Source organism: Pelodiscus sinensis, chromosome 3 (assembly GCF_049634645.1).
Source record: "Pelodiscus sinensis isolate JC-2024 chromosome 3, ASM4963464v1, whole genome shotgun sequence".
In the NCBI taxonomy this organism is placed as follows: Eukaryota; Metazoa; Chordata; order Testudines; family Trionychidae; genus Pelodiscus; species Pelodiscus sinensis.
The window spans coordinates 51,280,760-51,295,604 of NC_134713.1; the positions used below are offsets into that span (position 1 = coordinate 51,280,760).

At 39.6% G+C, this 14,845-nt stretch overlaps 1 protein-coding gene across 1 annotated transcript in view; it reads right to left on the minus strand.

Annotated features, from left to right (window-relative positions):
- Nucleotides 1-14,845, minus strand: part of LMBRD1 (LMBR1 domain containing 1) — a 168,160-nt gene that overhangs the window by 127,920 nt on the left and 25,395 nt on the right. The window contains exons 5-6 of the mRNA XM_006127231.4: nucleotides 12,841-12,908; nucleotides 5,149-5,237 (exon numbers count right to left, since the gene is read on the minus strand). Of these exons, the coding sequence (XP_006127293.1) occupies nucleotides 5,149-5,237; nucleotides 12,841-12,908 (157 nt within the window). The remainder of the gene's footprint in view (nucleotides 1-5,148; nucleotides 5,238-12,840; nucleotides 12,909-14,845) is intronic.

Below are 14,845 nucleotides of genomic sequence, written 5' to 3' on the forward strand. Positions count from 1 at the left end.
CAAAGTGTTTGTTGAAACAAAATGTAAGTACAAGTGCTCTGATTTAATTATCCATCAAGAACAGTGCAGTTTAATAGTCTTCCAACTTCAAGCTATCAAGCCCTAGTAGAAACTTCAGCAAAACGGAAGTATAACTGTACCATTGGTTAGAAGGGAATACTAAAACCCAATCGAGGCCAATGCCCCCTCCCCCCCCAGCCAAGAACTAGAATTGTGCAGAGAAGTCTCCTATTCTGGGGGCACCTCCATGACCCACGTGACCTCACCTCATCCCCAGACATCTGATCTCAGGAACTAAAAACATTACTGGAGGAGCCAGACAGAAACTGAACCAGTTAGAGCAGACAATATTAGTTGAAAGCAGAAGCCTGAAGACTCAGATGTCATTTGCATCCACTAGTTTTTGAAAGCTTTTAATCTGGACATTTTCCCCTCTAATAATCAATTTGCTCCCTCAGTTTTTTTACTTGAACCTTGTTTTATCTGATGTCTATGCTCCTTTCTTTATCCCTTCACATTTCCTTCCCCTTACCTTTCATTTTTCTTCTCAACTAATCCCCTCTTCCAACGTAACTCCACAGAAAAACCAAGAACAAGGATACATAACAATGCTTGAAAGCACCATGCTGTTCAGTTTCCTTACAGATTAAATTCCTCCCTCCTACTCTTTATCTTGCTATGCCCATGTAGCAGCTATGACTTGAATTCTTCTCCTTTGGGCCTTAGAAAAAGTGAAGCCAAGTCCGGTCACAATTATGCATATATACCTAAACCAAGATTAGATTAGTCTACAGAAGTAGGTGGGGCTATTTCTGGGGATCACTCAGAAGCTGAAGTTTTCATAAATGTAGCAGCCATTGTCTGCAGTAAAATTTGTAAGTCATGTAAATGCCACGTTACTATTACCTCACAATAGGAACGGGTGGACTATCAGCCTCTGGATGGAGTTCAGTATTAGTTTTAAACTAGATGCGGACCGTATTTTAAGAACCTGGTTTTCTGAAAGATTGCCTTTCACCTCACACTACTACTATCAGACACTTACTCAAAGATGGCAGCCCACATTTAAGAAGGGAGGTTTTGGGGGCAGGGTGTTCCTTGAGAGGGTTCTTTTAACTTTTGCTTCCACTCAAGGTCCTTTGCCATCCAGAAATAATTTCTAGGTATGATGAAAAGCTCTTCCTTCCAGATATTTGGAGAGGGGATCCACTGACTAATATGGTGGCAAGAAGCTAGGTTATGTTGTGGGCATTTACATAGATTTTGGTTGATTATTTGTAGTGCAAGGTTAGTGAAAGATTAATGCGACACGCAAGAATTTGGATTATAGCTCTGTTCTTACAACGTTATTATGACACTTTTCAACTCAATTATTTCCATTAATTAAATCTTTTAACGTAGACTGCCTTAATACATAAATGTCAGAGCAAGTTATTTAAAGGTGGCAATATATGCATATAAACAATACCTATATTTACTGTAAAATCCCACAGAATATGAGAACATAAGTGGATTCTTGAGAGACAATACCTTGCCAAAGCCACATGACTGCCTGCCAGTCCCTTTCAATGTAGCCTTTATCCAGCCCCATCTAAGCCCTTGGATTCCAAGTACATATTGCCCAACCTCATTAACAGTTGGCCCACTGATTGTCACTGCATATTTAATCTCACTTTATAAAAGAAATGCACCTTATTTAAAAAGGCAATACAGTAATCAAGCCTCTCCATTTTATTGGAACTGCTGTCACTCTGTATCTGGTAAGGAAACCAAGCTTTATCTTCCCTTCATCTAGCTCTAGAACTCTCCCTCCCTAGGGTGATCTCTGAGGTATTCAGAGGAATCTCCCTCACATATGCTCACACTGATCCTCTGTTGAGATGCACAGACTAAGCTAAGAAATAAGTCTCAAAGCTGAAGTACTAGCATAGGAGTCAAGCAATGGGAAATCACTTCCTCACCAAGCTTGTCTGTGGATGAGGGCTGCCAGAACTCTTGGGCACCAAGAAAGGGCTGTTCACCAGTTCTACTTCCCCACAGTGCATTACAAAACTGATTTAACAGGGCCTTGTATAGAACAAAGAAAATATGCCACATTTTCCTAAACAAATAATTCACTTTCATATAAAATTATTTTTCTGAGGGTAGGATTCAGTGTCAAGTCAGCCAGCAGCATTATAACCACTTCAGTTATTTTTCTGGAATATCAAAGTTGGATATAATTTTAAGTATTCTATTTTAGATTTTAAAAGTTTATTTTTATGATACTACAGTAGTAACAGCTACACACTTAAACATTCAATACTTGTTCAGATTCATTTGTTGTCAGCAACAGATAATTTTCCCAGTATAAAAACACCCTAAATATAAAATGTACACACCCAAAGGTGTTTTTTTGGCCATTTTTATGGATCCCTTCTGCAAGAAATGCAATTTGTTTATTTGTAATTCTCCACCACTCAAATCTGAAAACTAGCATATTAGAATGATGATTGATGCATTTCATTTCAGTGTAAATGCAAATCCTTTAAAAAAAATCACTTCACAACTGCTAGTAGCACTTTCACAACTCCATGTTCTTTGGTTTGCAAGCTATCATTCTAGGTTTTCTAATTCTGTGTTTTGACAGAAAGCAATCATCTGTAACTTAACAGAAAAATTCTATTACAAGAGTTGAAATTCCATTGAAGGTTTGGCGATTTCTATGATGCAAGACCAACAGTTTAAAAGCACAGAGACTGTAAAAACAACACCTTCTTACTGATGATATACAGTCGCCTTCATCCAATGGGAACATACTAAGAACCAACACTATTCTTTATTGGCTAAGCATCAAATTTTCTTTGATTTAGTCTAACAAAACTGCTTGACTAATCTAAGTTCTTATTCCTATTCGCCCCACACAGCAAATATAATTATAAGAACAAGCTGGAATCTATTCTGGCTTGTATTAATACGATGACTACAGAATAGTTACTAGTGAGGATGCTAAGCCTTAAAAGTTTGACTTAATAGGTTGTATACCAAATTCCCAAGCCTAGACGTTTAAAAATGCTAATACAGTAATTCCTCATTTAACACAGTAGATACGTTTCAGAAAAAGATCGTGCTAAGTGAAAGTGTGTTATGCGGGGTCAATTTTCCCATTGACAATAATGGAAAAGGTAGGGGTTGCATTTCAAGCACATGTGCACTGGCAGCTCCAGCCTGCACTGGTTAGCAGCTGGGACTGGGACATAAGGTTGGGGGAGAAAGGGGACTGGGTTATAACAGGGAGGGGAGGTGTTTGGTTCTGGAGAAGGGAAGGGAAGGACAGGCGAAGGGGCTTGCAGCTGGAGGCTGGGTTTCCCCAGCTGGCCAGTCACCGGCAGCTGCCTGGGGCTTCCCCTGCCTCCTTACAAAGCAGAAGAGGTTTGTCACTCACCGCACAGTTCCCTGGTGATCCCCTCTGGCCAGATGCCTTGCATTCGGCCGGAGGGGATCACGGGGGAATGGCGTTGTGAGTGGCAAACCTCTGCGCTTTGCAGAGAGGCAGGGGAAGCCTTACACAGCTGCCAGGGAAAGTCATGTTATTGCGGGGATGAGGTCATGTTTGAAAAATGTTCCCTAAAAAAAAAATCATGCTATCGTGAAAACGTGTTAAATGGGCACGTGTTAAGTGAGGAATTACTGTACAGGTTAAAATGCCATAAACCGGGACTCTCTGATCTGGCAACATGCATGGTGTGGGCAGGGATGTTACAGGACCAGAGTCCAGGTGAATGGCCAGCAGCAGGGAATTCTGCAGGGATGGTAGGGCAGTGGGGCAAATTGGATATAAAGGAAGAAATCTGTGCTTGATGGACATTTGACCACCTCTAGTTCCTCTCCCAATGACTGGCCAGCCATTGGATATCTGCAGTGATCTCCTTAAGGCATATTTACCCAGGATCTTATGGAGGTATCTGGGATTTGGGGGAGGCGGGTGTTTTAATAACTAGTTGTAGATGCATGTAAGTGCTTGGGACTTAAGTAAAATATAGTTTTAAGTGAGAGTGATTGAACAGCCATGGCTCTATTCATTTCTTGACATCACCTTGCGAGTAACATTACCAAGAGCTTTGAATTAAAAAAAAAGTAAAAGTGTCTCTAATATCATTTTGTATTCCTCAGAATTATTCTATTTTCAATGCTTCTCAGCACCCTTTGCCTACTGCTTAGTGCTGAACGGTAGTCTATCACGTTTTCATATACAATTTTTCCTTAAAACATTAAGGATTGAGTAGTTTAATTCCCCTCTTCAGTAATCACAATTATGCTACTTTATTACCTGTGTTAAATTAGATTTTAGAAATTGTCAACACCATTCAATTTTTTTTAATATTGTCATCATAGTCTTCTAAGAATAGACTATTCTATTCTTTATACAGATCCCTGCTGCTCCTCCTTAATATCCCTCAAATGTCTTCTTCATTGGAGAAGAGGCAAACTCAAGCAGCCTTCTACACTACGGCCATGTCTACACTACAGGTAAGATTGAAGCAGCTGCAGTTGATCTTCTGTGGTTTGAATTAGCAAGTCTAGTGAAGACAGTTAAAATTAGCATAAAAGGGCACTTCCTTTGATGCCAGTAGTCCTGCTTCTAGGACGAGTAAGAGAAGTTGAAGGGAGACTGTGCTCTCCTACTTCCCACAGTGTGAACAGCGCCAAAATTCAAGTTAAGATACTTCAACTTAAGCTATGCATTAACATAGCTAAAGTTGCTTATCTTAATTTGAACTTATCCCCTATTGTAGACCAGGGTTATGGAATTTGAGGTATATCTGGCCCCCATCAAGCAAATTTGATATCACCTCCCTATTCTGCAAAAGAGTGTGATACTGTCTGCTGCAAAATATAGAAGGAAAACTAATTCCAGGCCCTAATAGTGCAAGGTTTTCAAATACTTGGTTATAATTCTGTGTGATGTTAAGACCATATTCAGAATATAATTTAAGATCTTAAACAATTTCTTAGTAGGTCTTTGTAAGAGAGAAAGAAAATAACTGAATCTTTACATGGGTAACAAGGATGTCTAGAGAGACGTTAGTGTAAAAATAACTCTGTAAGAGAAGTATAATTAACTGTTTCATGCCTAGCTCAAAACACAAACTTCTTGAAAGAACTTACGACTGCTTCCAAGTTCCTCAAACAGAAATTTCACTTTCTCCCACTCAGTGGAATTTCTCTTCTGAGGAATCGCCAATGGAACAAAGGCACTGTAACAAGAAAATAAGTTACTTTATTTTTAAATAGTCATTACAGCTTTTGAAATTCCATAGGCAGCTCCATCTACCCCCACAGAAAAATCTGCAGCAAGCTGGGATTTTCATACATTATATATTATACATGCATATATACACAGAGAATATTTTCTTCCCAAGCAATTTTCCATTTCAATTCATATTCCCTTCATACTAGCTCTACTTTTGCATAGTTTCCAACGTTACAAATATTCTGCCTGTAAGTTATGTATTTAATAGCCCTCTCTTCAGTTAAGATAGAGATTCTAGACAGGTAGTTTATTTCAGTGTACAGCTCTGGGTTCTTCATGCATAGAAAATAATGGAAGACATGTTATCAGCTGTAGCAGCACTGGCCATCTGCACAGTTAAGAGTGGGACTTAAGCACTTCAGTTATCTATTCCATGTTAGTGCTGTGCAACACCCTTTTTATACTGCTGTAGAAAATGCCTGCTAAACTAAGCTAAACTATCTCCATTATATATCTGTCTAATTTGAATATTTAATGCTAATTTGCACAATAGTTACTCAACAAGTCTGAAAAAAACTAGTTTAAAAAGTCCAGCTGTTTCCAATTTATTCTTGAAGTTAAAGTGTCATGCTCTATCATTTAGCTGGCTCTATGGCCCAAGAACATGTTTCCTCACACCAAGAGATCTCATAAGAAATTCAAGCATTGTGTAATTCTAACCTCCATTATTGTACTCCAGCATTGTTGGCAAACACACAATATGTGCGTGGCCCAACCAAGATTGAGACCACCTCCTTACCTAAAAAAGATAAACCTAACGAAGTACAATAAACTTCCGATAATCCATCGCCTTTAGTACCCAGGGGGTGCTGGATTATCAGATATGCTGGACTATCGGAAGAGGGGGCTATGAGGTGTCTTGGGGTGGGGGGATGTCACCCAGACCCCTCATAGCCCCCCCCTTCCGATAGTCCGGCTTTGCCCCAGGCGTCCCCAATTCACCTGCTGGTCAGTTTCAGCAGCGGCTGAATCAGGGAAGCTGGGCACAGAGAAGCTCCAATTGTTCGGCAGCCCAGAGCACTTCCGGGTTCCCAATGGTGCCGGACCATCAGGAGTGCTGGAGCATTGGATGCTGGACCAATTGAGTTTTACTTTAATATGGAAAGTTTTGAGTTGCTACTTTGATAAATCATACAATTATATATGGAGTGGATGACATTTTTCAAAACAAAGAAATGCTGCAAAATATTTCTCTCCACCTCAACCCCTTCAGTGAAACTATCTAGATACTAATATTATATGGATTGTGCTGTAGTGCAACTGTTTACTCAGATAACCTGGAATAGCATTACTACAAAAATAAGCACATAAAGGAAGATATATTTGAGAAAAGTATATCAATACACCCTTTCCAAGTTCATCTTTTCTGTTCTAGGGCAGAGGAAAAGGAGATTAAAAACTGTTAACTATAAGTAAGTTCAAACAATATGGCTAAACTACAAGGAATCTGCTTATAACTGGAATAATCCCAGATATTATTGGACAAACCAGTAAATACAATTTTAGGAGTGATCCAAAAGCTCTAAAAGCTATTGTGGCATTTTTTTTGGGGGTGGGGGGGCAAGGGATGTTCAGTGTTGATTATAAATCTAGGTGTGTGGGTTACATATACACCAAAATGCGTTTCATATACACATTTGAGATACAATTAATGTCAGAGGGAACAGTTTTCCTTCTCCCAGCATTTTCCTTTTCTCAAAGCCCCACCCCTCTGGTACAGCAAATCCTAACAGTTTTTTCCCCACTCCTAGTGATTAGCCAGACCATCTAAAAGCAACCAAGCAACCCTATAAAAACTGCTCCATGACTGTCACAAGTCTTACCACTTTGGGGTAGAGTTGTTAAACTGTAGTCAATTAGTTGACTACTAGCATTTCCCACTCTCCTCCTTCTGCCCCCACCTTTATATCAGAGAAGGGAGCAGTAGCCAGTGCTGGGGGGGACCCACTTAAAAGTCAGTTCATCCCAGCACCATCTCCACAGTTCGGGGGGGCGTGGGGAGGCAGCAAGAGAGGCAGAGGGACAGCAGCGCTACAGTTCTGCCTTTTAAATATATGCAGAGCCTCCCAACTCATACTAGATTTAAAAGGCAGAGGCACAGTGTGGGAGCCAGCACAAGCTAGAATGAAGCGGTCCCAGCTTGCACCAAGTCCCAGATCAACCCCTTCTGCTTCTCTGCAGTTTGAATGTAGTAGGAAATTGGCTGCCTGCATGCCTGGCTTCTACTACATTCAAACTACAGCGATGCAGCAGGGGTAGATCTGGGACTTGATGCGAGCCGGGACTGCTACTATCATGGGCTACTATCACAGCTGTGGTTTGACCTGACTACTAATGCTGAGTGTGTTTCCCTCTAATGCCAGAAGAAGAGGGATATACGGAGGAGATCTGTGTCAGACTAAAATTCCAGACCTTGCCGGCTTTATTGCCGAATACACTCAAAGCGGAAGATCTTCAATCTTGCCTTAGGATTATCTGGCTTGACATCAAATCACAACTAGAAGTATCTTGGAAAAGACTCACTCCACAGCCATAATCACCACTTGAGCCACAAGAATCACAGGCAGCTCTTGGTCAAGATTCGATCCTCTTTTTTTGCAGTTTGCTTTTGCTCCTCTGGAACGAAGCCCATGGCATTCCATGACTCATGGCATTCCAAAAGGTAGTGGGATATTATATAGTTATGTAATTGGGTACCCTATGCCAAGAAAGTCAAATCAATATTCTTCCAGTTATGTCCAACTTGCATTCTTCCTTGGCAAGAGTTAGGGGAGGCAGATGGTGACTAATCCGTCACTGTTGAGAAAGACACAGCTCTAATGTTGGTTATAGGATGTTGGATTAACAACTGGTGGCCCTCAGCAGCCAGTGGATTCATCCTGTCTATACATTTAAGACAGGATATCCCTAGTAGGGATATTAAAGGCAGCAAGGGGGAGGGGAGGACCCAGTGCCATGGGGAGTCAGCTTTAAGGTGGCTTGGCATAAGACTGAATCAGTGGAGCCGCTTACTACCCCCTCCCCCACTGCCTCTTAGAGGCAGCAGTGAGGGGCAGGGGGAGAGGGGACATTGCTGCAAAGCAGCCTCTGTCTTCAGTGGGCCCAGGCTCACTGTGGACAGAGGCTGCTCTATGGGATGCCAGCACAGCTTCTTTCTGCTCGGGGGAGCAGGCTGGAGCCCGTCTGTGCAAAGAACCAGTATTTAAGTTTACAGGGACCACTATCCACAGCTGGAAGTTGGAGTCATTTGTGTTGCCTTATTTGGTGGTAAGGTCTGAGTAATTAGAGATGCTGAATTGGAAGATGGATACACCTTACGACCAAAGTGGTCTAGCCTTTTGCTGTCCTAGTCCGGTGGGATGGAATGGAAGCAATATTTGGCATGCTGGTGCACTGCTTCGACCACAAGGAAATCAGGGGTAGAATGAGTAAAGAGAAATTCAGAGCCTATACATAGGTTGTAGTACTTTCTATCTGACCTCTGGCATGTAGGTGGCATGAAGGCTAGGGTCTGACATACTGTATTGAAAGGATCCATAATAGCAGCACTGAAAGGAAGCACTATCTTGATGGAGGGTGATGCTTGTAGTATGCCAGTTAATTTATGTTGAGTCTTTGACAACCCTGCCATGGTGATCTTAAGCTCTGTTGCCACCCGCTTAAACAATTCCTGAAAATATGAAAAGTCAGCCGTTGATGGTGTTGGTGGGGGGCAGGACTGCCTCTTCTGGCAAAGACAAGGAATTAGTTGGACGAGAGACATCAGGACCAGGTCCTTCAGAACTTCCATCTGCTGTTCCTCTGTGGCTTCCAGCTGATGAACAGGAGAAGCAGTGTGGCAGGGGAAGGGGACATATAGGAACTGACCTATTTGAAGACTGGATTGCATGCTGTGAGGTCTCCTATAACACCTCCTTGGGCTCCAGTAAGTCCAATGGTCAGAATGTGGCATTGTTTGTGGCAACCCTGTGTGTTCATACCATCGTGGCATCTCCCTATAATAATATGCTCTAGGAGTCAACTATGGCTGTGGAGATGGGTTTCTAACAAGAAGCACGGTGCGGTGAAAATACATCCTGGACACCATCACCCTCACCACTGGAAAAATGTGACTGCCAAATATTGCTATGCCAAAGCTCAGAGAGGTCAGTGCTGAAGAGTAGCAATTGATGTCAAGGTCACCGTTAGGTCAGCATGGCACATAAATGGTATTGGTGCGAAGGTGGTTGGTGTTGCTAGTTGCAATGGTGCCATCAGTGGTACTGGTGTGATTAGTGCTGTTATAATAGTCAGCTGGTGAGTGGGCAGTGACCATCATTGCCAAAGTTTGTGGAAGAGTTGCCAGTGCAGACTTTGAAGCAGGTGGTTTAGACCCATTCGGCTTGGTGCCAAAGCAGGTGCTGGACAAAGCCATGGTACATGAGGTGCCAGAGATGCTCAGTGCGTCAAATGTTGAGCCAATGAGGCAGATCGTTTCTTTAGGCTGAGGTCTCCATGTGGCACTGATAAACTCCTCTTTGCAGTTTTGGCATGAGGAGAACTTGGCAGTGAAGACACTGACTTGGACTGTGTGCCTGGATCAGAGATTGGGTAGAGAGATTTCTCCAATGAAGTCATTTTTCCACAGAGAAGCAAATAAATTTGCAGAGAACATAAAATCTGCACGTGTGAAGTGGCACAGAATTCCCACAGGAGTAATAAGTGCACAAGAGAAGCAAAGCTTGGAAGAAAACTGAAGGGTACACTTGACACTGCTGTAATCAGTTCTAATTTCAAGTTTATATAAAGAAGTAGTTTAAATCTTTCATGTTTGAAGATCAAAATTGAATTGTAGTCTTTGACAATTCTAGAAGCTACTGAAATTCAACTTAAACATTTTGTTTAGAGACTAATATTAAAACTATATACGTAAGATTTTTAAAAATTACACTGAAAGGAAACGTAAAATACGCTGAGTAGAAATTATACAAATTCTACTCAGACTATTCTAAATTCCCTTTTAGTACTTTACACCTGATAAAATGATAATGAACTTTTGGCTATAAGCATTACAGTAAAGCCTTAAATTATATTTTATACTATAGAGTACTGAGATATTATTCTGTAGGGATGCCTCAACAAATCATTAACTGTCATCTAGGAATAGGCTTTAAAATTTAGGCATGCAGGTAAAGTAAGTAGGTACAGGCATGGAGCAATCATGAATAGGGCCACTGATTAATTCCAATTAACTCATGTGATTAACTCAAATTACTTGCAACATTCAGTTTTTAAAAGTTTCACTGTTAAACAATTCAAGAACATTTAAGTTCAATTAATCTTGTATAGTTCCACATTTTCAAATACAAGTTCCTATTACACAGAAAAGTGTAGATTACTCACTACATAATTCTACTGTAAAAATGAAATATTTCAGTGTTCTTTATAAAAAGTACTACAGTGCACTCTAAATTGCATTTTCACAGATGTAGATTGTTAATTGCATTCAAACAAACCAGTAAAAACTTTAGCACATAGAAGTCCACTCAGTCCTACTTCTTGTTCAGCCAATAACTAAGAAAAGCAATTTTGTTTGCATTTCTAAGAGAGACAATGCTGCCCACCTGTTCAATTTCACCTGAAAGTGGCCAGGATATGGAGAATTTGCATGTCACCTTGAAGCCGGCACGGCAAGGTATTTATATGCCATATATGCTAAATATTCATTACCTCTTTATATTTCTGACACCATTGCAGGGAACATGTTTCCATGCTGATGACATTAAAAATTAATGCATTAATTAGATTTGTGCCTGAACTAGTTAGGAGAGAACTATATGTCTCTGGCTCTGTTTTATCTGCATTTTGCCATATATTTCATGTTGCAGCAGTCATGTGATGACCCAGCACATGTTCATTTCAAGAACACTTACTGTAGATGTGGCAAAACACAAAGAAGCTACCACTGAGACTTCTAAAAACAGCAACAGCACTTTACCCAAGGTTTAAGAATCTGATGTGCCTTTCAAAATAGGAGGGGGACAAGGTGTGGAGTATGCTTTAAGAAGTCTTAAAAAAGCAACACTCCAATGTGGAAACTAAGAACTCAAACCACAAAAACACAACACCCAACCAACCTTCTGCTGGTAGCGTCTGACTCAGATGGTAAAAATATACACACGATGGTCTGCTCTGAATCATCATCAAGCAGAACCAGTCATGTCCTCTGGAATGGTGTTTGAAGCACAAAGACAGGCGAATCTTCAGCACAACTGGAACAAACACCTTGCGACTCCAGCTGCAAAAATGCTATGTAAAAACCTGTTTTCACTTTCAGTGGCATTTTCAACAAGCAGACAGAATTATCTCCTGTACACATAACTCAGTTTTTGTCTGAGCGATTTACTGAACAGGAAATAAGACTGAGTAGACTTGCAAGCTCTAAAGTTGTACATCATTATTTTTGAATGTGGTTATTTTCTGTACCCAAATCTATATTTGTAAGCTCAACTTTCATAATAAAGCACTACAATATTTGTATGAGGTACATTGAAAGCTACTATGTCTTTTGTTTATCAATTCTACAGTGCAAGTAATTGAAATATTTAATTAATACTGCTGCAATAGAAAACATTTCAAAATTTAAAAAAACATCCAAACTTTGATTTCAATTTTTATATTCTATTAACAGTACAATTATTCACTATTAATTTTTGAGTTAATCATATGAGTTAACTGATTGACAGCCCTAATTTAAACACTAGCTAATTCATATACCTAGGCATGTTTTCTCATCAAGTATGGATATACACCTAATTAAATCTGAAGCAGGACATGAAATAATGCTTAAATTTCTGCAGAACGCTATTTATAAAGAAAAAAAAAATCTTATTCCCTTGAGTGAGTAATATATTCCAAACTAAAACTAAAAAAATCCTTCAAAGTCAAGTATGTATGTACATAAATATAAACCTCTACTGAACTATTAGACCCCATTCAGAAAGCATAAAAAACCCTCAGCCAACTTATGTACAACGCCCTAAATCAGGAAGCAATAATGTACAAACTAGTTTCACAGACTAAAGAAATCAGAAAGTTAAGATATGCATTATGTGGGCTGAAGTTTATATTAAGATATAACAGACTAATAAGTGTATTTCATACAAATATAAAGAGTAAAGCATGAAAAGTAAAAAATCCAAAGTTAAAGCTGCATGCATAACTTTAATTCTGCCTCTTATGTATATGCATCAAAATAAAGCAAGCAATATGACACACTGTATAGTTTTCCTCAAGTATAAAAATGGATTCTAATGTTAGGGATACCCAAGACACAGGGATTTACAAGTCTCTCCTCTAGAGCTGCACATGAAGAATTAAAAAACCAAACAGGAAAAAACAGTTATGGGTGTGATGTTATTATAACCTACCCTAGTTTTGCTCTAGCGATTCTGGGTATAAGAATTGTTACAGGGATTTTTCTTTTATCTATTTTTCACTTAACCGCTTCAGTTGTTCATTAATACAATTTTTTTTTCCTTTACCTTCATTTCAATACACAAACTTACCCAATTATAAGAAGAACTGTGCAAACCATGAGGAATCCCAAAGTGTACTTGAGTGCAGTTTGAACCTGCTGCATTCAAAATTAACAGTATTAATATATTGAATATAATAAAAACATCTGCCTATTTCTAGGTTAACCAATACAGCACATAATAGGCTATTTATTGGGACATGTTTTCTATAAAAATGATACTGTTTAACAAAAAACTAGAATTATGCCAACTGCTGCCTTAGCTCTAACTAGTTGATAGGTATTTCATATACTTTTATTACCTCTTAAAATGAAGCTATCACACAATGTATGCTTGGGCAAGCTGCTCTGGCTTTTAATTTTCTTGAACATCTTGGGTGTGTTAGTCAACAGATAAAGGCACAATACTAAGTAATCACAACTTTCTTCTGCAGTCTGCTTGTAGAGTGACAAATACAAGCATACATATATCTGTAACATGCCCTAATCTGAACTCTGTAGTGCTACTATGTGGAATTCGATTTTGACAATTTCATTAAATTAATTATTCTCTTAACGTGGTAAACAGAATAAGTTACAATTTCAGGACAGCACTGCTGCTTGTTTTCATTTAATGGCACTCTTGTTACATGACGAAAGATAAATGTCCCTCCTAAGAAGTAGTTGCTAGTTTTCTGATAACAATGGCTTTGCGTTCATGTACTTTACTTCAGAGTCCAGTCAAGAACAGGGTTCCCCCCCAAAAAACCTGAGATTGTTATAGGGTACAGTTGTGATGGTCTTCTCCACCCCCATGCTTTATGAAAAATTTGCTTGTGAATATAAATATGCATAACTCAGATGTTTTAGGTTACATGAAGTACATAGTCTATTACAATGTGCTGGATCTGTATATCCTAATTTGTGCATGTATCATTCTTGTTTGTGAAGTTACAAATATGAACTGTGAAGTTGTTTATAATTTTAGTTATGCTATTGAGAGCCATTACTGACGTTCCTGAAGCCTAATGGCTCGGTGATCAACTCAACTTGAAAACAGCCTTGTTAATCCTGTAATCCCAAGCAGCAGTTGGTGCTAGAAAGACGTGTGACCGTATCACCTGGTACTGAAATCCATTTTGAACTTGATATTTTTCCATGGAAGGGGCGCATAAAATGTAAAAATAAAGGATTCCCACCCTGGAGAGAAAGTTTGGTTAGTCTAGGAGCTAAGAGCTAACCCCACTGTGACTCTGAAGTTTTTCCCCTTATTGACGCATCAACTAGTCAATGGAAATTCCATCGACTAGTCGATTCAACAAAATTTATCATCCCTAAACAGAACCTTCAAGAGCTGGAGACCAAAGTCAGAGTAAAAGATCAAATTTGATTTGAAGCTTTTTATGTGAAATAAGAACAGCTGTTTAGGGTAAGAATTTGCATGCAACAAGTTTCATAGTGAATTAGAACTACCTATGCATTCCCTATTCATTTTAATTTAGAGACTTACTTTGATCTGTTTGTTTTCACTTGCAGCTATTGAAATCCTACTGTTTGTAATTAATAAAAATGTTTACTATCAGGCCCAGTGTAAATAGTTACCTGGGGGGGAGCAACTACTGTGCATACCTTTCACTGATAAAAAGTGCTGACTTTGAGCTTTCAGTTGTGGTATAACAGTTTTACACACAGACAGACTGATTTAGGCATTCTAATCCCTTTTGGAGGTTGGTTTCCTGGGTGCTGGGACTCTGAATTGCACCCTTTCAGAGCTGAAGTGGTTCAGTGCTGTATTGCTCTGCAGAGGGCATTTACTCCAACTCTGTGCCTTGTCAGGAAGGAGCAAGAAGAGGGAGACCAGATGATCTGGCCATCAGAAGAGGGTGGTGGAGAGCAGAGAGCAACAAGACAGGAGTCAGTGGCATCAACAACACACTGGGGAATAATCCCAAGGGGATTTCTGCTACTGCGCCCCATCACAATAGTATTTACACTCTGAGTAAAGGGAGTGTTGGGAATCAAGAAAACTACTCCTGCCAGATTCTGCTAAAAACTGA